General features: G+C 46.7%; 1 protein-coding gene across 1 annotated transcript; it reads right to left on the minus strand.

The window, feature by feature from the left end:
- Positions 1-225: 225 nt before the first annotated feature.
- On the minus strand, positions 226-23735 carry RGMB (repulsive guidance molecule BMP co-receptor b). The gene is made up of 3 exons (XM_055429694.2): positions 23448-23735; positions 17830-18338; positions 226-3660 (listed from the first exon to the last, which is right to left on the minus strand). Exons 1-3 carry the CDS (start codon positions 23602-23604, stop codon positions 2998-3000), a joined length of 1329 nt encoding a protein of 442 aa, XP_055285669.1. The 5' UTR covers positions 23605-23735; the 3' UTR covers positions 226-2997.
- Positions 23736-24003: the final 268 nt, after the last annotated feature.

Below are 24003 nucleotides of genomic sequence, written 5' to 3' on the forward strand. Positions count from 1 at the left end.
CCAGGGGACTAATCTCACAGACACTGACTTATTTCCAGTTGCTTAGAAATTAGAAAGGGAAAACTACAGTAGTGATATAGCTCAGAAAATAAGTGAGTTCGTGGACAGGCTGAACGACTCATTGTCAGTAACCATGAAGGAGCCTGTGCACACAAGCCCTCAGGCCCTTTCTTCTGCTATTTCTCCACCCTTCCAGCAGGGGTCACTACAGTCAGAGAACAAACATTCCACAGCAGGGTACGTAACTTTATTTTTCTACCAGAATAATTTAAAGTATTTACACACTGCGCACTCACTGTTTTACACAGATACTTATTCATACACCTATGAACCACATCTAAAGGTTTCTTTGCAAGGGCTCGACACACTGTGGGGGTTTCCGAGGGTAACAAAGAGAAGGGAAGGACAAAAAAACAGTTTTGAGTCTTTAGACAGCCATGTGGTACATCTGTGAAAACCAGTGTGTTCCCACAAGGTTAAGCTTCTCCAGAAGACGTCCTCCCTAATGTGTGAGTATGACCCAAAACGCTTCTGGTTAAGGGGGGGGGATTTCAAAAGCCAACATGTGCAAGGAACATTTTTTTTTTCCTCCCCAGACATTCTGTGAAAGAAACAGAAGAAAATAAACCAGGCCCTTCTCTAGAGAAATACCTGTATTTCTGAAACAGTTATCCGTGGGGAAGACTTCAGAGTCATAGAGAGACACTGACCACAAAGGGAGAACAGCCAAATTCACTGGTGCTAAGAGTTGTGATGCAACTTTTCCAGGTAAATGATGTGGCAAAACAACCAGTTTCCTTTTCCCAGCTAATAGGAGAGGCGGGTGTTTTGCTTTCGCCGACAAGGACACAGGTATGTTACATCATGTACACACTAAACCCAGACAGCATAGAAAACTTCTACCGTTTTCCACTTTTAGACTATTTGCACAAAAATAGTGGTTAGAGGTACCCTAAATATTTTTCCTCCTGCATTCTACTCGGTTACATAACAGAAGTACTAGCTAACTACAGCTTCTGACCTGGGCACGTGATTCCGTAAGGGAACAAAAGCAGTCACGGTTCAGAGCTGATGGTAGGCAGGCCCCCTTCGGCTTTGATACAAGGATAACAGGTTTGGGTCCAGCTCTCTGGCGCTGCGTCTTTGCCCAGTAAGAGGCAGGATGCCTTCGGGATTTTCCCAGACTGGCCAAGAGTGTTCTCTCATACATTGGAAGATAGACTCGAGAGAAGCTTTGCCACCTCTGGTGAGTTGACAGCTCCATGCCGTGACCGACAGATCAGTTCACAAAGAAACAGAACTTTCACAAAGCGACATCCTCTTTGCTACCAGTCTGGTGGTGCCACTCATCAGAAGGAAGAAATTAACCCGGCCAACTAAAGCTACACACAACCTTGACCCAAATATCTGTGGCCTTTCAAGCTCACCAACGTCTGTTTGCATTTACATAAATGATTCAAGTACAAACTACCACTAATTCTTGGAAGCAGGTATTTACATTTTAGGTATAACAATAGAAACCTGTCTATCCTGGAGTTCATGTTCCCAGCTACTGCTCTTGCCTTTGGGTGGTTTCCTGTTTTCAAGAGGTGCCAACAATGATGGAATGGAAGAAGGAAGGAGTGGCTCATGTGGCTCGGTGAAATCACTATCAAGTTAAATGAGCAACTAATAGGCACCTACGCATATTATGAGGGAAAGTGATTAAATCGAGAGGCCACGTGGGGAGCAACACTGGCCAGTGAGAATGTCTGACCAACCAGCGCCCAGCTGAGCTGCATACAGGGCCAGGCCGAGGAAGTACATCTCTTGTGAGCACCCCAGTCCATCCCGTCACACACTCAGACGCAAAGCGGGAGACTGAGGAAGACCACGGCGTCGGGGGCAAGGAAGAGAAAACCTTTGTGATGGGATCTGGGTCTTCCCATGGAAGACTCTGATACACCCGAGCCTGGGCTCCCTGGCGCCAACATGAGCCTGGGGAGGGCTCACTGGGTCCAGACAGCCAGAGAGCAGGCGGCTGAGAACGTGGGCTTGTACAAATCACAGAGGGAAGAGCAAGGCACGATCGCTGCACTTAGGTGTTCGCACTTTCTTTGTTCAACGTAGAATGGAGTTAAAAGAGGGAAAAGCAACAGTTTGAACAGGGACTGAGGGATGACAAAAGTCTGAGAGGGCTCTAGCAAGATGCCTGGTATCTCCTTACCCATTGCCATCTCGAGTCCCTCCTGAGCTAGAAAAACAGCAGTTTCATACGGTTCAACCTACCACACTCTTAAGTGCTCAGATGTGACAATCCCAGGTAATAAGAGCTGTGCGAACATTCTCCCCGCCTTCTGAAAACAAGTGGCAGCGGTCCCAGAGGGAGCGCGCCTCCTAGATCAGTGAACAGCCAGAGCACCTGTTGGGGCGGGGGCGGGGGCGCTAACAGTCCTTCCACGTGGACTGAGGGCCGGAGAAGCGGGCAGGGACCTAGTTCCAAGGAGCGAGGCAGCGGCACCAGGAGGGCAGTGGGTGAAAGCTGGGCGCGCGGCGGTGGCCAAGGCCGGGAGGGCGCCGCCAGCAAGAGCTGCCGACGAGGTCGCCGGTCCACTTGCAAGGGCACGCCGCATCCGGTGTCTGCGCGCGTGTACTATATACGTACTGACCGGGTACACACATAAATATTTAATATATAAAAAATAAAGTGCTTTCTAACAGGTCCCCGGGCAGGGAACGTTATAAAACATTTCACAAAACTGCAAAAAAACAAAACAAAACCAAAAACCAAAATTGGTAACGGTCCAAGAACACTACATCCAACGTTACGTGGAAAACAGCCAAACGCGATATGTACAAATCAGGTGGGCATCCCGGGACACGCGCATCCTGTCATATACATGGTATATACATATATACTCTTTTTACTCAATATATTATGACAATATATATTTTTAAAAATTTTGTTATAGACCGAAGGAGAAACGGAACAGAAAAAAAAAAAAAAAAGACAATCCCCTACAAAAACACAGCAAGGATCAAGCATGTGAGTCCCAGGGTGGCAGACGACAGGGGGCGTCCACGGGGAGCCCCGCGGCCACTGCTCGGGAAGATATGCCAGCGCTCCTTCCTGGGGTGCAGCGCCTCCACGTCCTCCAGGGCGCTGTGCGCGGCGGCCGTGAAGTTGGCGTCGCCGGTGGTGAGCAGGTCAAAGACGCAGGACTGGAAGTAGATGTCCTTCAGTGGTACCTGCTCGAGGCAGCGCGCGCTGGCCGTCTCCAGCGTGTAGCCGGGCCGGGCCGCGGGGCCGCGGGGCAGGCCGGGCCCCAGGATGGCGGACACCTGGCCCTGCCCGTCGTCGATGCGCTCGCCCAGTGGGCAGCCGGTCACGCACAGCTGCAGGTCCTGGCTCGCCTCGTAGGCCATGGCCAGCGCCTCGGGCATGCGGATGGCCAGCGTCAGGTAGCGGCCCAGCTGCCGCACGAACACCGTGGTCCCCATGTAGCGCGCGTGCATCTCCACCGAGCGGCCGCTCTCCCGCTCCACGATCCGCAGGCTCTTGGGGTCGCCGTCCCCGCCGCTGGTGCTGCCGTCCACGAAGGCGGCCGGCAGGTCATCGGTCACGGCTTGGTACACTTTCTGATCCGTACACTCCCGGTGCGCTTTGAAGATGATGGTGATCTGTGCGGGAAGGGAGGCGGACAAAGTGTTAACACAGATGGGAGGGATGTGGGCGCGACAGCACCCTTGGGCCCCGAGAGCTGCCCTCCAGTTCAGGAGGCTGAACCGGCCAGAGCCAGAATCTCCCAACTCAGCCTGTATCTGCTTCTGCCTTGCAGGTGAATGGCGTCACTGTTAGGGACACTTTTGAAGACCCTATGTATTCATTGGTTGAAAGGATGGATGCTGAAGCTGAAACTCTAATATTTTGGCCATCTGATGAGAAGAGCTGACTCATTGGAAAAGACCCTGATGCCAGGAAAGATTGAGGGCGGGAGGAGAAGGGGACAACAGAGGATGAGATGGTTGGATGGTATCACCAACTCAATGCACTTGAGTCTGAGTGAACGCTGGGAGATGGTGATGGACAGGGCGGCCTGGCCTGCTGCAGTCCATGGGGTCGCAAGAGTCAGACAGGACTGAGCCACTGAACTGAACTGATGTATTTTTTCTTGATGTGGACTTCTTTATCTTTTTATTTTATATTGGAGAACAGTTGATTAACAACGTTGTGTTAGTTTCCGGTGGACAGCAAAGGGGCTCAACCATACATATACATGTATTCTTTCTGATGTGGACCATTTTTTAAAAGTCTTTATTGAATTTGTTACGATATTGTTTCAGTTTGATGTGTTTTTTTTTTTTTGGCCATGAGGCATAGTGGGATTTTGGCCCCCTCACCGGGGATCAAACCTGCACCCCTCTACACTGCAAGGCGAAGAAGTCTTAACCACTAGACAGCCAGGGACGTCCCAAAGTCCTACGTATTTAGAACGAAAAACTGACACAGATCCAGAAAGTGTGTCTCAGCAAAAAGCTTTTATTTTCCTAAGACAGAAAAACGTTGTTGGGATATAGGCAAGTTTTGTTGATAATTTGTATTCTGTCTCCTTCCAAAGACAGACGAGTTGTGGTAGGTAGCTCTGAGAAAGAAAGAAGATTCCTTTCTGAGTCATGCAGATGCTCTAAGTGACTTCATTAATAATAAACCTACCAGAACTGTGATTTCTAAAAAGTTTCTCCCTTGGCCTCTAAAACAATATCCTGTGACTCATCACTACAAACTGAGCTATACACACAGACTCAGGGAAGAGACAGAAAGCTGAGGAGGGAGCCAGCCCAGCAACAGCTACCAACCATGTGCCTGAAAGATTCTCTAAGTCTCTTCATCAAACATTTCACATGACCGGCTAATCCTTGGGACAGCGAAATCACTTGGCAAGTGCGCTCCCAAGCACTGGCAGAGAATAAATACCCTAAACCTAGTTACAGCAAATGTTTTCCCCAAACAGCATGCTGGCCCTTCAGCTTCTCAGAAATCTGTTCCCTAGTCAACTCTCAACTCTCCAAATTAAGCAGAAAATTCATGTAGGGGAAAAAAAAAAATCTACTGATAATACAAAAACTTCCTTTTAGTGAACTTACTTTCTTTACTTAATTAAAACAGGACTTAGAAAAAAAAAACTCTGAGCACCTCCAACATCCTCGACATCTCTGCCACAGGGGCTAGAAAGATGATGCTAAGGCAGATAGCGACTTCTGGATCACACAAGATGGGAAAATGGTCCCCAAGCAGGTGGCGGGGCGGGGGTGGGGAGACAACCTTTTGAGATTTGAGTTAATGTCTGTAAGTGAGGCAATGGCTTATTATGCTTTCTTCTTGAAGAAAAGAAAAAAGTATCAGGTGACTTCAGTCAAGGAGGAAGGGAGACAGGCCAAACACTCTACAAATTACTCTGGATGGAGGCAAACGGCCACCTCCTGCAAGGGGACTAATCAAAACAATAGACCCTTGTTAAAAAGGCCACGGGGCCTCCCTCCCCACCCTTCTCCCTACAAGCCCTCCCGCCACCCTCAGGGTTATGTCTGAAGGCTTTCCCCCAGCCCGGCCAGCATTTGCTCACGCTATTTAATTCCACATGTTCCCACTGGTGTTACTTGACTGGAATTTTCCAGCCATTTCATTTCACTTCAGCCAGTTGTAAAGCCAGATCCGAACCAGCTGTGGCTGCAGCAACTGGCTAAATTCATATCCGTTGATTGCAGCTGCAACCAAAAGCCAGACAATGCACTGTGAGAATGCCTGGTGTTCTCCCTGCCTAATTACTCTGAGCCACAATTTAATTTCATGACCAGCCTTCTCACGTTTCAACACCTTCCTAACAACCTGAAGGAGGTGTACCAGAGATGATTTCAGGAAATTTGCTGTGCATCCAACCATATGACCTTCTAGAGCGAGTGGGATTTTTCGAGCTAGATATCTAATGGGACTATAAAATAGATTTATTTGGTGACTCTAAAGACAGTTTGACAAGTGCTTTTTAGAGGCAAGCTGAGATCTCTTGGAGGTGAAAAGATTAATTCAAGTAAATTCTGCACCTGAAAGGACTGCAAGTTAATACAGATGGCTACAAGAAGAGTAACAGACTTTGCATACAGCCGCTATCCTCATTTTCAACCAGAACATCCACACTCAAAGAGTAAGTGAATTCTTCTACAACAGCTAAGCCACTTGTCCTTCCAACCTAACAAACCTCAAATTTAAACCAACTTGGCCTTATTTGCAAGAATTAAGGACTTTTCAGTTTGCCTTAGGAAAAACATAGAGGAATTAGTTTTGTTGGGACAGCACAGCAGAGGGATCCAACTCCAAACAAGTTCCCAACAAAGGCAAGCAAGGATCAGTATTAACAGGAAAGGAATAGTTCCTGTCTCACCAAGTCTCCGCTGTTTTCACTAAAAATACCAACCCCAACTCAGGAGTCATTTCAAACAGCTCTCACGTTGGTGTCCTCTGCTCTACCTGTGGCTGCTGCTGCTGCTGCTAAGTCACCTCAGTCGTGTCCGACTCTGTGTGACCCCATAGACGGAAGCCCACCAGGCTCCCCCATCCCTGGGATTCTCCAGGCAAGAACACTGGAGTGGGTTGCCATTTCCTTCTCCATTGTGTGAAAGTGAAGTCGCTCAGTCGTGTCCGACCCCCAGCGACCCCACGGACTGCAGCCTACCAGGCTCCTCCATCCATGGGATTTTTTAGGCAAGAGTACTGGAGTGGCTTGCCATTGCCTGTGGCACCAACAGGCAACTCCCACGCCTCCAGAAGATCAGGTGAAACTCAAAGCTTGACCTCTGTACTGCTGTCTACACTCACAACATATTCCAGTGTACCTAATGCATTTTTGTCTATCTGTCGAATTTCCTAAGAGTGACCTTTTCTGCAAGACAAGGAAGTTGATGTTTCTCTAGCTGTTTCTCTTTTAGCGAGATAATCTGCTCTCAGAGTCTGTGTATAGAATCAGCCCTTGAATCAAGATGTTGAGGGCAACAAATCAACCTCAAAGCATGAGAGTGGTTTCCTGAGTGGCCCTCTGTAGTTTAAGCAGATACTGAAGAGGCACCTAGAGATATAAGCAATGCAAATGTGGAAAACGCCAGGGAACAGTACCTGACAGGGTGTGTAAACTATTTTCATCCCTCATACAATTGCAACCTGAGGTCTTAAAAGGCAAGCACTTAACCAGAAAGGGCCAAAATTCATTTTCTGATTCTATCCTCCTCTTCAGAAAAATTAAATAAAATTTATTTGCTCTCAACAATTCTGACTTTAAAAACACTCAAATGTTAATGGAAATGTTTGGAAATTCCACACGCTTTTCTATTTCCAGCTAGCAACTATCAGAGGGGTCAGAACAGGACATTCAAAATTGTATTCTAAAGCTCTTAAACAGATAATTTAAAAACAGCTATGCTCTTTACTTTCCCCCCTCTACGAACCGATCCATATGCTGTAATAACTCAATTTGGCACATCTGTTCTATGCCACACCATTTATTATTGATGGATGGCATTTCTGTGCATTTAAAACATCAATGCCTTTTGTTAAACCCTCCCCGCCCAGCTCCTCCCAACCCCCACCTCAGACAAACTACGCCAGTCTCCTCATTCATTTTTAATGTTTCACTCCCTGAGATCTTTACCGCCTACAGGGTCTCTGAGGAGAAGCAAGACAGCAGCCACAAATCAACCTTTCCACAGGAGAAAGGCAATAAGGATTTAGGGTTTGCTGTGAAATGCCAACACTGAGAGGCACCTGCCTCTCCTTTCCATCAGGAAAAAATAAAATAAAATAAAAATGAACTAAATGAAAGGGAGGTCACCCAGAGAACCAGGCACTGCCGTGCCAATGCACAGAGCTTCTCCAAGCTCAACAGCCTTGCACAGTGCTGTGAGGAGGTTTTCAAACAGCAGAATTCCCCACAGGCTGTGCCCTGAACTATTTGTGCTTATCACTCTGAAAATCACAGGAAATCAGCCTGGCACACAGGGAAACCCAATGTTGACAGGTATCCAGTTAAAATTCTGCTTGTGTTAAGAAAACTAAGGTTAATTTTATTTCACGTAATTAGCTGATGTGTCTACTTCCTCAGATCCTCTGGGTGCAATTATAGGCTGAAAAAACAGATGACTGTGGGAGAAATCAGAGCACGCTGTGCCCATGGCCTTTGCTCTCACCAGGTCAGCGGCATATAGCCTCTACTTACTTCTCAGAGCTGAGCACAAAGGAGATCATTCCTATGAGAGCGTGTGTTTCAAAGAAATAAGCACATGTGCCCTATCGCCAGCTCCAAAACACATCACCTTAACTTGAGGGGGCCAATGTTTCTCAATGTTGAGAAGTCCGAGACTAGGAAGCTCCGAAGCACTAAGGAAGGATCTCGGTTAGGCTGGGAACAACTCTGGATTTCTCTCCTTTTTATGAGGCAGGAAATAAAAGCATATCCATCTAGAATAACTTTCTGTTTGAACAATTTCATACAAAGCCTAGGAGAGTACATGGACCATACTTAAGGAGGTCAGTAATTGATGTCATTGATCATTTTCCTGAAAAACTAAAAAAAAAAAAAAAAACACCAAGAAACAAAGGAAAAAAATCAGCCAGGAAGGCATGAACTCAATGAAACAAATGTAACTTCACCCCTGCAACTCAGGAAGTCTGAATTCAACATCTGCAAAAGCCCAGGTTAAGTCATTTCACTGGGCCAGGACAAGATAGCTAACAGGAAGAGAGCCGTCCATGAGTTTCAGAGGAGAGGAGCAGAAGAAATTTCCCTCTGGATTCCTTTTTTGGGCTTGAATGAGACTAGAAAAATCTAGAGCCTCCTAAAGATACCCAAATAGGTTTCTCTGTCCTCTTGAGTTTCTTTCCCCCAAGTTCTGCTGTAGCAGCACCCACAGGATTCCAGAGACACAGAATGATGAGACTTATTTATTCTTCAGGGTTGCCCTAGGTAATGCATGCAGGAACAAGGGCTGCCTGGCTGCTGGAGGGCTTCTTGGCAGCAGCTGGAGAAAGAAGAAACCAAACCAAAGGAGAAGGACACCCACAGTTGAGGCTGCTAGGGTGGTCCAGGGGGGAAGCATTAAGCTCGGTGGCTGGAAAGAGCATGCGAGAGAGAGAGAGAAGAAGCAGGCCCAGGGAGGATACATAAAAGCAACAGGCAAAAAATAAAAAGTAGACATCCAAAGAGCGATTTTTGTACATTTAAAACAAGGAAGGCTGGAAGCATAAACAGGCTCAGAGGCAGGGAAATGGGCGGCTTCCCTGTACAGACCAGAGGCACAAGGTGCTGAGTTCACAGGGAGGAGGGGAGGCCGGGGGTGCCTCGGCCTTCCCGGCACCCGAAGAACTCCAGAGGGACCTTCCTGCTTGAGCCTGGTCTCTGCACTGTACGGACGCCCTCGCTAGACTTCTAGACGGGCAGTCAGGAGCGTGGGGACAGTATTCCAGGCCGAGGCTGCAGCTACACTTTGGAAAAGTGAAAGTGAAGTCGCTCAGTCGTGTCCGACTCTTGGTGACCCTATGGACTGGAGTCTACCAGGCTCTTCCGTCCATGGAATTTTCCAGGCAAGAATACTGGAGTGGGTTGCCATTTCCTTCTCCAGGGGGTCTTCCCGACCCAGGGATCGAACCCAGGTCTCCTGCATTGCAGGCAGACGCATTACCCCCTGAGCCACCAGGGAAGCCGCTGTGCTTTGGACCAGAGGCTAAAAATACTGCAGTCACTCAGGGGCAGGAATCTGTCCCGGCAGGTCTGGCTTTCTGGGATCTCCCTCCTAATGGGGTGAGGAGGGGCACACAGATCCCCAGGCTCTCGCAGCAACCCGGGTGAACGCTCTGGGCCGAGGTTCAGCACAGCTGTTTCCCAAACCGACGGGGATTATCAGGAAATCACAGCCCCTTTGATCGTTTTTCAGTTTGGGAAGGTGATTTAAAAAGCAAAAGGGCTTAAAGGTCTCACAATGCACTCACATTCTGTCACTTCTAGGTTCAGTTTCAGGTTCCCAGGGCTATTAAAAAAAAAAAACGCAAAGCCCACTCAGGAACAAGGTGGTTAGAGGTGGTGACCATATATTCCAAGAAGCCAGTTAACTGGAAAGTTCCAAAACAATATCCTTCTGTCTTCATTTTCCTGAGGCGGGGAGCAGGGAAGGCATGGACCCCACATAAACACACACGTGTGTTTGTGTGTGTACTCACACCTTTAAAAAGGAAAGAGCAAACACTGACCCCCTTTTCAGGGGCACATGCAGAGCAGATGAGAAGTTGGTCCTTAAATGCTGTCACATTAATCCTATCCGCAGTGTACACAGTCAGTTCCAGGGCTGAGACAACCCCACCAGCAGGAGCTAAGGTTCTCTGGGCTCCGACTCTTAAAATAACCAGCTCACTGGGACATACTGAGCTCCTCTCTCCACAGACCCAATTTCATCTGAAGTTCCTTCTAGACCCAACAGCAATGGGTTTTCACTGCAAGGCTCCCCCGTTAAAGTCTGCATCTTAGATGGGTGCCGCTATTCTTGTTATACTTAGGACAAGCTGAGCAGCTTAAGAAGTCCTGAAGTTACCCCACCCAGGAGAACACAAAATCCAAACCAGTGGAAGAGCAAGTTCTACCTGCAGTCAAAACAAATAAAGACAAAACGGGTAAGGTAGCAGCTTTCATTGTTCAACACTGTAGGTATGACTCTTTTAACATGCCACATTCCGCAGGGGCAGAAACTGTTTGGTTAGCATTAATTGAAGCCAACAACCAAAAAAAAAAAAAAAAAGTACCAACCATCCAATGTTTCCTGCTCGCCCCTTCCTCTCAAAATGTTGACTCAAAGAAAATTTAACAGGGCAGAGAGAGACATTTGGAAATGTGACAGAAAAACAAGTTCTAACTCTCAGCTGTGTATCAGACTTGGCTGGGTGCCTCTGGTTCAAACTATGGAGGAGGCTGGGTTTGTTTGAAAGTAGCAGAGGCCCAGGGCACTCGCAGGGAATTCTGGCTGGTTCAGGCAGGCGCTGGGTTACTGTCACTTACACATGGGGGATTCTGAAGGTCCTTTTCATCCTTCCAAACTACGTCTGGGACGGAGACACTGGCACATACAGAGATTCGAAATGCAAAACTGACAAGGTATAGAGACAAATTTTATACATGTTTAGACAGCTTTCACTGACATCTTATATATTTCTTCCTTCCAGGGAACAGAAAGAAGATAGAGGCCTAGTTACCCAGAGTACATGCAATCTGAACAGACAAAATGAAGGCAGATCTTGTCTGGAAAGCATGGCCAAAAGAATAAGCAAGGTAGGCCTGTTTTCATCCCACAAAATGATCGTTCACATTACGGTACATCATGGAGGTAAGAATGTCTCCCCCTTTTCTTCTGCTTCCTTTGCCCAAATATACTTTCACCCCCCAGGCAGTCTGTTGAAAACTACATGAAGTGAAGTTGAATAATTTCTGGGCCTAAGACCTTAAAATCCAGTACAAACCAGAGCTATGCAGGAAACAGAAAAGGACCATCAGGAATACTACCACCTGGAACAACTACAGCTGATTTCTGTTCTTCCAGAAACTATTGTCTCTACAATAAGGAAATTCAGGGCAGATAAGGATTACCTAAGAAATGCTTTTATGAATCTTAAAGATGAGACAGAACCCTGAAAAATCAACTAAGAACTGGTGATTCTGACGGTCAACTACCCTAGCAAGCTTTTGTGTATTAAAGATCAACTACCTTTCAGTAACAGCATCCAGGGTTCCTCACCCTGCTAGGGTATCTCAGAGGAGTGAGGAAATCTGGGTGTAGGTGGGGGTACACCTTGATGGTGAAAGGTGAAAAGGGAGACGGTACCAAGTCCTGGGAGTAAGAACACTGACCTGGGACAGTGGCCGGTGGGCAGGGTTATGTCCGAGGTACAGCAGTCCATCTCTCCGGCCCAAACTCCTGGTCCTGACCCCCCAGAGGCAACTTGGAGCACTTGGAACCAGCCTATAACGTGGGCCCCCAATGTTCTGAAAAGAAACCCTAAAAACGGCTTCCCCCCACCTCCACAAACCTCATAATTCTCCATGACGTGACGGCAGCAAAGTTTAGTTATGAGCTTAGACTAAGGCAGAGACTACATTGACCTCAGCATCTCCAGACGCGATAGGCCTTTAGATGCTTGGGGTTTCCGATGCCACACTAAACAGTACATTTTATCAGAGTAAGGCGCACAGCATACTGAGCAGGGAGCTAGACAACTGCAAACCTCTTTCCCATCTGTTCTGCAATATAGTTCAACAATACAGCTCAATATATCTTGCAACTTTTTAAAAATTTTTAAAACATTTCTGCAAAACAAGGAGGAGCAGGACGAGATGCAAAACATAAAGATGGCAAGAGCCATCCGCAGGAGCAGATAATCATAACGAAGAGCAACCTCAGACTTTAAGGGATACTTAAAATCTGCAAGGCAACTTGTGCGCTCAGGAAGGAATCTAAATTCTCAAAGAACAGAGCATCGCCTCTGTAACAGTGTTGCATGCGAGGACAGTGTCCATGTATTCAAGACCTAATTCTGCACACAAGAGGATGAGGCATCTTCCTTAGTGAGAATAAGAATGATCACCACTGTGCAGCTCACAAAGTCTCCATAAAGATACCAAAAACATAACTGGTTACAAACTTAGCTCCAAAAAAAATCCACTAGGCTTAGGGTCAAAAGAGGACAGATTCCCAAAGCCTGATCCAGAGATATGCCTAAAAAAAATCGTTGGACGGGTTTGCAACAGAGGCACGTCTGGCTCTGACTTTATAACCAACAGAGAATGACCCTGAACATTGGTTTATGTGCCCACATTCTCCTGCTGAACAACAGGGCATGCTAAGGGGCATCAAAAGCAGGAGAGGACCCAACTCGTGCTCTACGACCCTACAAGGGAAGGGCATTTTATCACCAGGGAACACTGTGGGCAGCAAGCAAGAATGGAGCCCAGGAACTCAAGACTTCCTGTATCTCCAGTATCATCAGCCACCGACGATTTCCAGGAAAATTTCTCAGTAAGTAGCCAGAGCTCCAGAAGTACAGATTTTTATGGACTTTGAAAGACAGGCTCTCTTCTCCTGCTTTGGACAGGCACAGAGCCCTGCTGCCCGTGGGTTAGTGCAACTGGTGGTCCATGGCAGCAGTAAGGACATACGAAGCACCTGAGTGTCCACTCACCTGGCTTGGTCAAGCACAAGGAACACACCTCCTCCCCAAAACCAAACTGCCTGAAGGTAAACCACCTTCTCTCACTGAAGGATGCAGTATAGCAAGATCTGAAGATCTCTAAAAGACTGGCTGTCATCTCAATATCCCCTCCTACTTGCAATTTTGTTTCCCTGACTTTGAAGAATAGGATAAGCAAGTTAGAATGTTGAAGAAAGGACATGATTACACTGAAAGGAAAGGTTTGAAAAACAAAGCAAAAGTACACAAGTTATTTGTACAAAATAATTGTTAAAAGTATTGCCAGTGTTTGGTCGTTGAGTCACTCAGTGGTGTCCGACTCTCGCGACCCCGTGGACTGCAGCCCTCCAGGCTCCTCTGTCCATGGGATTCTCCAGGCCAGAATACTGGAGTGGGTAGACTTTCCCTTCTCCAGGGGATCTTCCCAACCCAGGGATCAAACCCTGGTCTCCTGTATTGCAGGCAGATTCTTTACCAACTCAGCTACAAGGGAAGACCATTGTTTAGATGTGTAATAAATGCATCCTTGAAATTTTGGGGAAAAGGAAATCATTTTAAATGCACCTGAGAGATTGGAGATCTCCATACATGCTACTAGGAATCCATTTGTGAAGTGCAAAATCTTTTTATGAAGTAATTCACACCAAAATTGCCTTCTGCAATCATGGCATATACAATTCCCTCTTGGATCCACATAAACAGGGATACATAGATACACAACATGAAGTTGAGACTGAGGGGCAGGAAAAGAGAACGTGGAAAGGAAGGTACGCCGCCCAGCACCCTCTACAGATGATCTGCTCATTTATCTGTGTGAGGGCCAGGACAGAAAACAGCACTGTATCCCCCCGGAGCCCCAAACACAAACAGTGCTCCTTCCCACAGAGCCAACCCTGCCTGTTCTCAGCTCGTCCCCTCTCTCATATCTTTTCTGCAGAGCATTTGCAGGTCTGAAGCTGTCCACCTCTTACAGCCAAAGATGGGGAAGGTGGCCCAGAGCAGACACAGGTCTCGGCAGAGGTGTGTGCAGGTGTGCCCAGGAGCCCTGGCAGCCCCCGGGGTGGGGAGGCGGGCAACACAGCCCTGGGGTCACCTTCAGGAATGCATCGAGCTAGCCAGGTGGCCAGGCACACAGACTCCGGGGAAAGGAGGGAGCCAGACAGGCTGGTGCAGGGCACAGCCCGGAGCCTCGGCCCTGAGAAGGCATATCTGGGCACACCTGGGAAGGCAGAGAGTGCGTGGACCGGGGAGCTGAGACCACACTGTCAAGCACGGCAGGCCTGGTGAAGAAAGGCTCAGCTAGCAGGAGGAGAAGGGGATGACAGAGGATGAGATGGTTAGATTGTGTCACCAACAATGGACATGAGTTTGAGTGGGCTCTGGGAGTTGGTGATGGACAGGGAGGCCTGGCGTGCTGTGGTCCATGGGGCTGCGAAGAGTCGGACACGGCTGAGAGACTGAACTGAACTGAGCGGAGATGACTTCGTTTTCTTTCCCTCTGTTGTTTAGATTTCTTTCCCCCCTAAACTTTATCTTTCCGTGATGAGGGAAACCTGGGTGTTCAGGGGGCAGGCAGAGCTCACAAAGACAGCCTCGAAGATGATGGCCTTGCTCAAGAAGCCCACGGCCCCAGGACTGAGTTGCCTGAGCAACATACCTGAGTCTGGTGCTTTACTTTCGTGCTGAGGGTGGTGGAGGGAATGGCTGCTTAGATACGACAGTTTCAGCATCGCATTTTTTTCATGGCGCGTGTGTGTTAGCCACTCAGTCGTGTCCGAGTCTATGGGAGCCCATGGGCAGTAACCCACCAGGTTTCTCTGTCCCTGGGATTCTTCAGGCGTACTGGAGCGGATTGTTTTCACTGGTTAGAAATTTTTTAAAAGTTTTATTTTGGTCCTGGGTACAGCAAAAGGAATTGCAGTGTGATTTTAGGCCTTTGTTTGGTTTCACCAGCAAAGGCCATACCAACATGGAGACAGGCCCTCAAAAGTAACCTTCACATGCTTTTGGGGGGCTTTGGACAGAGTTACAAAAAGAGAAAAGAAAAAAAAAAAAAAGCACTGGAGGTCATAAAGCCATAGAGTAATTTGTTGCTGAACAGCATGGTCACCAGATGTGGGGGAATACTTTCCCATAGGGCAATTAAAGACCAAACATTCTCATTGTCTGCTTGAATTTATGATAAAAGATAGATAACGTTTCCCTCTCTCCTTCCTGGAAAGGATAAAACCTTTGATCCTCACCAAAGCGAGGGAGAAAACAAATTATACTTATGTATTTGCTAAAAGCTATGATAGGTTCAGCCACAACTGAAATAGAATGATCTAAAGTACTGCAGTGTCAACTGTCGCCTTCATATACTATGAGTACTCATAAGGCAACCAGGTGTCCCCAGATATTCTCAACACAATCAGTAGAGAGGACAGAGTTTTGAAAGGCTGAACACCAAATAGGAGTGACATGTGACTGGACAGAAGGCTTGGAAAATAAAACTCTGGGCTTGTGAAAAGAAACAATACAGATGACCCCTGAACAACAGAGGAGTCAGTTGCAATGACCCCTAGGCAGTTGAAAATCCACATATAACGTTACAGCTAGCCCTCTGTATCCAGGGTTCTGTACCTAAGGATTCACCCAAGCAGGGATCATATAGTACTGTAGTATTTACTACTGAAAAAAATCTACATATGTGGACTGGCTGGGTTCAAACCCATGTTGTCCAAGGGTCAACTGTAAATTTTCCCACACACACAGCACTTATTAATCTCAAAAGTATCGTGTGAAGGCTACCCTTCCAAGCTCTCAATTATCTGCAAAATTGATGATTTTCTGCATTTTCAATGGAATTGCCTTCTTGACTTTTCAGTGTGATGTCTTTTCAAAAACTATTACCAGGTTTTATGCCCTTTGAGTCTGCAATGATGAACTGTTGCTCACTGCTTGTCTTATGACTTTGCAGCTACTAACTTAATAACATAGCAAATACATATTGTAATAGACAGACAGGAAAAATTATCTGTGTACTTACAAAAACCAGAGGAAGAAAAGTTTATTTGAGATATAAGATTTGGAAAGACAAGCTTGGGTTTTATTGGGAATTGAAGTGTAAATAGTTCCCCTAAGATGTCTAGACCAATGTATAGTCGCCTTTGTTCAGGGCGATGAATCTTAGATTTGTGACACCCCAGAGTGTCTCCATACAGTCTCTGGAAGTGTGCTAAAATTCCCTCCACAAAATGCCAAGTAAAATAATTTAAATTCACTTAAAAACTATGCTACATATGTTTGGAGGCAAGGCCTGGAATCAAGAGAACAGTCATAAGTATTACAAAAGCGTGCTAGCTGTCAATTACATTTCAGTCGAAACCAACTGATGAAAAGATACAATAAACAAATGAAATGATACAAGATAAGAAAACCTGTATGTGTGATTTTAGTTGGAGGAGACAGCGAAGGAGCTGGTTCCTTGTTGTTACACTTTTTTTTAACAATAGAAACATTAAAAAAAATTGTTTATGGGTCTTCCTTGCTACCTGCAGGCCTTCTCCAGCTGCCCAGAGTGGGGTGGGGGTAATCGCCAGTTGTGGGGTGCAGGCCTCTCGCTGTGGTGGCTTTTCTTGTTGCGGGACACGGGCTCGAGAGCTCTGACTCAGTAGTTGTGGGGCGTGAGCTTAGTAGTCTGGAGGCATGTGGGATCTTTCTGGACCAGGGATTGAACCCGTGTCCCCTGCACTGGCAGATGGATTCTTCTTTACCACTGCACCACCAGGGAAGCCCCTGGGACACCATTTCTGTGGAAAACCCTTTTGGACCTCTTTACTTACTAATGCCTGAATCAGCCTGGCCCGACAACTGGAAACCCAGTCACAGCTCCTTGCCACCTGTTTGCACTAAGACTCTGGGCCTTAACATTGGCTTCCAGGCTCTCTCTTCAGTGTCAGTTTCCTTAAATGAACAAACAAATAAACACCAGCCACAGACAAGGGCAGCTAGACACGGTAAGCTTAATTTTGTCCGTTTTCCCCTCTGGCTGACTTAAATTTTATCCTGAGGTTACACGGAATTAGGTATTACTGCTCTGAAAAATCCCACTTCTTAACTTCCCTGGTCACCACATTTTACTATAGCTTCCAAGTTTCCAATAAGATTTCCTGATGAGTCGCTCTCTTAGGCTTCACGGCGTTCTTTGTTCAGAACACCCACTGCAGTCATCTGATAAATCTGAACATGGATTTCTTCAAGAGCCACACACATCTGCACTCAAAAATGACATCACTGGAAAAAAAGAACTTTTTTTTTCATTAAACAGGCCTGCCTTTTCCCTAGAGAACCCAACTTCACTGTTTCCTTTTTATTTTTCGTATCATTGCCCATTTAAACTTAGACCCACAAGAATTCCAGTGAGAAAATCTTTTTTTTAACAAGTAATTTTCATTTAATCTTTCATCCACCTTGTGTGCCAAGCTGACCAACAGAAGTTCCTTTTAAACAAGGTGTTTTGTATCATACTTCAACAGTCGTCTGAAGAATCAAACATCTGAAAGTTATAGAAGAAAAGAAGAAGAGAAAAGTACACTTGCCTTATTTGTCGCAGTAGCACTGGATCCGGGGACCACAGGCACGTTCGTCACTTGAACTGAAAGATAATTATTGTCTATGAGTGGCCAAGCCCCTTCCACTTTGCACGTCTGGAAGTGATCCTTGAAAGTTCTAAGGTGAGGGTCTCCGAACAAGCCACAGAAAAGGTAGTTGGGAGGGTTCTGGTCCCCGCCCCTGTGTTCTCTGGCTGCCGCGTGGCTGTGATAGTTACAGGGGTCATGGGTCACTTCCGGGTTGGTAGGCGACGTGGGTCCATCCTTGGAACAGTTTCTCTGGCTCATGAGGTCGCTGATGCCCAACACGGCAGAATGGTACACTAGGTTCCCACGGCAGGCTTTGGAAGTCCGCTGGGTGCAGCCAGCATAGGCACGCAGAGCCTTGCAGAACTCAGAGTCAAAGCCATCGACGGCAGAGTTCAGGTGTGAAGTCAGGGACACGAAGTCCGTGGTGCATTTCTGGATTCGACACTGGGCCGGCTGCTGGCAGTCACCTAGGAGAAAGAAGATTGAGACCGAATGTTTTTTAATGGCTTCACAACTTTCTGGGCTGCATGAGAAAAGGACATTCTCCTCTGGGAACTGTTTGTTCTATTTCCTATACTCCTATTTTAAGAAGGCCTTCAGAAATAGGGTTGCATTGTGGCTTCTTGGCCTCTCACAAAGTAAGCCACTGGGAGAACCACTGCATGCAGCTGGTTAACAACTAAAGCGTGGGCCATTGCGAGTGAACAGGAGTTTAGCCAGGTGTTCTTAGGCTAAACTACAAGGGAACGATAAAGGAAATATTTTATCAACTTTGCTCTTGTTTATAGATTTTGAGAAAGATCCCTTTGCTCTAAGGCCAAGTCAAAGATGTGAACTTTGTTTTGATTTTGAAAATTGCGTAAGTAATTTGCTTTGAAAAGCACAGTCTGTACACAAAACCATGAGTAAAGCCTGCACATTTCAGGGAGGGGAAACTCCTAAGTTATAGCGTGATTAGTTAAAACACCTTTATCCAATTCTACTCTAGCTACAGGGGAAGAATATCAAGAAAAAATGCACATACTAAGTTATTCTGTCTTTCTTGAGAAATGTTTACCAACAAATTGCATATAAACTAACACACGTAATCCCCTGGTTTCTACAAAGTATAAATGATCGTTTAAAAAAATAAAGTGACTGCTTTGACCAAGCTAGGTATTCACTATCCCATAACATCAATCTCCCCAGGATTCTAGCTCCTCAACAGTTCACAGTAAAAGTATACTAACTCAAAATGTACACAACACTGACAGGTGATCCCACCAACTATGTATTTTTTCTAGAAGCAGAAACAGAGACAGAATTCTTTGAGTATATATAAAACTACTTTCCCCCCTTAAATCAACGATTCACATAAACTTAATGGTTTAAGTAAAGCTAACATAAAGTAATGAAAAATCATATGATTACTGCCCTACTATTTAAACAGTAAGTTTTCAAATTATGGTTTGCCCCTAACTTCTTACACAAAAGTTTGTAAAATCTCTCAAAACCCACAATGAACTGGCAATACTAGGTCAGTGTGTGCACTAATCAGTTTAATATTGTATTCCTTAAAAGGAGAACACCAGAATCATGGAAAAGAAAAACAATTTTCTTTATTGTACACCTCAAATTTTATAGAAATGAACTGTAACACGTATTTGTGTTACCTGCACATTCTTTATAGGTATCTCAACTGTGGAGGAGCCTCAATCTCAAGTCTTAGGTTCCTCATCTGAGAAATGAGGAGGTTGTTCTAAAGTAAATTCTGTGATCCTTTCTAGGCATGAAATATCCGAGGGGGTGCATCAGTCAGTAGAGTATTATTAAATGTGTAATTATTCAAGATTTAGGCATAATAAAACTTCAGGATGATATCCAGATTTAGGATGTTATCTGATAAAGACTTAAAACTAACCCTGATAATCATCGTAGAAGGAGTTTTTAGTCTTTTCAGTAGTAAACTGCTTTTAAACGAGTGAAATACCCTATAATCTTTGTTCATGGCATCAGCTGGGGAAATAAGGAGTAGGAGATGACAACCTTGTAAGGCACTTCCCCAACCATTCCTAAGTTTCCAAACCAAAAAGGAAAAATGTAGTCAAGACTGGATATCTGACTTAACACAAGTAAAAGAGAAGGTTGAAATGTTTTAATATTTTGGAGCTGTGAATTTGCAGCTATTACTTAAGGCACTAAATGAAAATCACAGACACATCTTTATGCATTGGGCCTTTTACGCTTTCTCATTCCAAAGTTGGCAAAAGCAGCTCTAGTATTTACAGAATTCCTCTCTACAAAGTAGATCAAATCATCTTTCAGCTATCTGCACTCAAAAAGGCAAAAAGTGGAAACAAAATAATAAAACCAGCCAACAACCCCCAAAGTGGCATTAAAGCCATTTTACAGATGGGGAAATCAAGACAAAGGGACCCTAAAGGCTTTGACCTGGCTGGACCGTAAACTGCCAGCATGAAGCCCAGGACATGTGCCTTTCCTCAATCTTGTTTTCATTGCCCCAACAAAATTTCTGATTCTCAAGACAGTACTTAATAGCTTAAAAAAAAAAGACGTCAAGAACAGCAACATCATTTCTCTTTTTCTTTTAAAATCAGATTCACAGCAAGCAGTAAGCAAGAAAATAAATATAAGAGCCAAGGCTCATTCAGTAACAAACAGCTTTTGGACAACACATAAATGAGAGCACAGGAACTTTCCGCTAAACTTGCAGCGCCTATTCTGTTCTTTTTATGGTCTATAAAATCTAGCCGAGCATACACTCACTTATAATTATTTCAAATAGTCATAAAAATATCAAAAGTAAGACCAGCATGGAAAGGCAGATGCAACTGTTTAGAAAGGAAAAGCAGAATCTAGACTCCCAGATCCTTTTCTGTTCCCTTCCTCCCTTCCCCAGACCCTTTTCATAGCAGGTAGGTGCTGATTCCTTTGAGAAATCTCACACAAAACCCAGTTCCTTGTTTTGGATGAGGTTTCTAACAGACTTTTTGAATAGAGACGGTGGGATGGAGGAGGGCTAACCAGAGAGAAAGCGCATGTGGGTCAGCAGTTTCAGCCCCATCACAGGCTCCTGCATATAATGACTAATTTGCAGCATACACCCAGAAATATCCAGGCTTCATGAATTTATAATGACAATGCACACTTTGCCTGTAAGAGGCAGTAAAGTAAGCCTCCTGTCAAAATGCCAAGACAATGCAGAGCAGAAACCATTTCAAGGATGCAGCCAAGAAAACCATGAAGTGTATGAGTAAGCAAGGAACTCCCATATTGGATCTCCATTCAGGAAGTGCAGAGGTTTGCTTAAGAGAAAAAAAAAAAAAAGAATAAAAGTATCCTTTTCATTTCCCAAGGGCAGAATTCAAAATCTGCAGCTACAGATCTATTTTTTCAAATCATACCATCTATGATGTGACCATATTTTCATCCCAGTAAATCAAATTTACTAAAGGATTTGTCAGTCTAGAGCTCTCATGAATGATCCCAGACATAAAGACCTCACCATTCAAGGCGGTTTCCGCAATGTCAGGCCTGCACGGGTGAATCTGCAGCCCAATCATCAGATTATAATAAAAGAAATGAGATATGCTGAAATGAATTAAGTGAAACGCAGGGCCATCTGGGGTGTGGAGGCAAATTATAAGGATCCGGGCATAAAACATATGGTGGCCCATCTGTAAAGAGCATGAGGTGAGGCTGACTGCTCTGCGGAGACACAACCCCTGCATTTCAATAGCACCATTCTTCAAAGAACTCTCTCAAACAGAGCCCTCTTTCCTAAAACCAGATTAATTGCTTCATTCCAACAAGCAATCCACAGACACCACTCACTACAGCAACTCTGGGTAGAATCTAATGGGGACTTCAGTGTGAGCCCATTAGCATACTGAGAGGAGTTTCGCATTCTTGAACTAAGGCACCTGAATTTTCTAAACCTTTAAACCAACTTCTTAGGCCTTTCAGAGGCCATCGAAGAAAGCTTCAAGGACCACATTCCGATCCTGTTACAGGACCCTATGGCAACTAAAGGAAACAATGTCTACGCAGTCAAGAGGGTCACAGGCCTGCTCACCAGCTCAATTTCCATTTCAAGAAATCGACACTTTGACATTATGGACACTTTTTTTTTTCTTCACACAAAACACTCCTGAATTTATTTTTTTGACACATCATAAAAAGTTTTCCATGCAACCGTGAGCGGACGGACTTTACTTGCTAAGGTTCTAAAATCACTAATTAAAAACCCTCATCATTGTAAAACTTGCTATTTACACTCTCCATTAAGACTTCAGTCTGTTTCCACAAGTGACAGAGTTAAAATGCAGCTGTTACATCACAATGCAAAGTTACACAAAACTAAATTTAGTCGTCTGTTCAAATGTCACATTTTTTCCCCATTACTTAAAAGACCTCCCGGATTTTTAACACCGCTGGTATGACTTAATAAATAAATAAAAATTAACTCTGGCACAGTTGGGTGGCATTATAGTTCAGTATTCTCCAGATCAGAGCGTTGTGATTGCTGTCCCAGAAATACAGGACAGAAAGATCTCAAAGGATAACGTATCTACTGCTCTACATGCTCTCAAACTAAAAGATAGATTGTCTTTTTCAATTTGGCATTGAAAAAACTTTTTTGTCTAGATATGCTGCTAGGAATGGTACTTATTTGTAAAGGGTGTTCTAGATTTTTTTCTCCCCAGCTTTCTTGAGATATAACTGACATATACCATTGTGTTCTTGAAAAGATCTTAAAAAGAAAAACGGGCAAAACACGCTAGAAGGCTCATCGTCGCTAAGACAAAAAGGTTTTACTTCGCTAAGAACAGATTCCTCACTGCTGCTTCCACCGGGGAAGTTCCCGAAGGCAAGAGCTCGGTCACACTCTCCTGGAACCCCCCAAAACACGCGGCTAGCCGCAAAGCACGAAGTTTTTCCAAAGAGGGGGTGAGAGCTGAAATTAAAAGCGGCTTTCGCAAATATGAAAGCGATCCCAGTTTAAAGAAGTCTTAAGTGACTTCAAGATGAACCCCCAGGTTTTCAAACGCGTTGAATTATCTTCCCATCGGGTGCCATTTCTTCGCCTCGACACCACCCCCAACTCCAGGGCAGCAGCAGCAACCAGGCTCCTCGTCTCCCCAGCCTAGGAGGCGGCGGCAGCGGAAACCTGATCCCAGCCTGACTTTCAGTAAAACACCCGTGCAGAGAGCAATAGAGCATCCGGAACGTTTGTCTCGGGAGCGCAGACCCCCGCCCGCGCGCTACATCTTTGATAAGTGGCTGCGGGAGGAGGGGTCCATGCACCGTCCGAGCAGAAGGCGGGGACGGCGGGCGGGCGGGAGGCAGGGCGAGAGGCCGCTCCCGTGTGTCCTGGGCGCGCCGCTCGGTCGGCGGGTGTGTTCCTGCCGCCGCGCCGCCAGCCCGGCCACGGTGCGAATCAGGAGCTGGGGAGGCCTTTCCCGCCCCGGCCAGCGCCTTCTGCCCCCCGGGGTGGGGGATCAGGGAACTCAGCCCCCCCGGCCCTAGAGGCTGCTCCCCCGCTCCCGCCCCGCGCGCGCGCGCGCCCCCGGTACCTGCATGAAGCAGCCCGAGGCTGAGCAGCAACAGCAGCAGCAGCGCCAGGGGCGGCGGGCCGAGCCCCGGGCGGCGGCGCGGCTCAGCCCCGGCGGCAGCGGCGGCGGAGGCTGGGGCGGCGGCGGCGCAGGAGGGCGATGCTGCTCTCAAGCCCATGCCCGTCCATGCAGCTCTCGTGGGCTCCGGCGAGGGCGGCGGCGCGGGCGCCGTGGCGGGTCCCGGGCCGGGGCGGCGGCATGGGCCGGAGGGCGCGCCCCGCTTCCTCTTCTTCCTCCTTCAGCCCCGCGTCGGACGCGGGCCGCCGCCGCCACCGCCGCAGGAGCAGCAGAAGCGAGCCGGGCGCCGCAGGCGGAGCGCGTCGGCGGCGTCGGCCGCGGGGAGCGGAGGCATCGTGGCGGCCGGAGTCGGCGGGCGGGCGGGCGGACGGCGGGCGGGGAGAGCGGAGGGCGGGGAAGGAAAAGACACAAAAGACGGTGAGCGAGGGCGAAGCCCGGCCGGCAGCACGCGCGCGGGGCGTCCCCGGGCCAGCGTGGGCTCGGCGGGAGCGGAAACGCA

Source organism: Moschus berezovskii, chromosome 8 (genome assembly GCF_049115385.1).
Source record: "Moschus berezovskii isolate FMDL1 chromosome 8, NW_MosBer_1.0, whole genome shotgun sequence".
Classification (NCBI taxonomy): Eukaryota; Metazoa; Chordata; class Mammalia; order Artiodactyla; family Moschidae; genus Moschus; species Moschus berezovskii.

What these genes read in the sequence shown, in the direction of transcription:
- RGMB (XM_055429694.2), bottom strand. Translation starts at nt 23,604, where the DNA reads ATGGGCTTGAGAGCAGCATCGCCCTCCTGCGCCGCCGCCGCCCCAGCC. An exon ending in CCTCGGGCTGCTTCATGCAG is followed by an intron (nt 18,339 to 23,447) that starts GTACCGGGGGCG and finishes TCTTTCTCCTAG; the next exon opens with GTGACTGCCAGCAGCCGGCC. An exon ending in GTGCTACTGCGACAAATAAG is followed by an intron (nt 3,661 to 17,829) that starts GCAAGTGTACTT and finishes CTTCCCGCACAG; the next exon opens with ATCACCATCATCTTCAAAGC.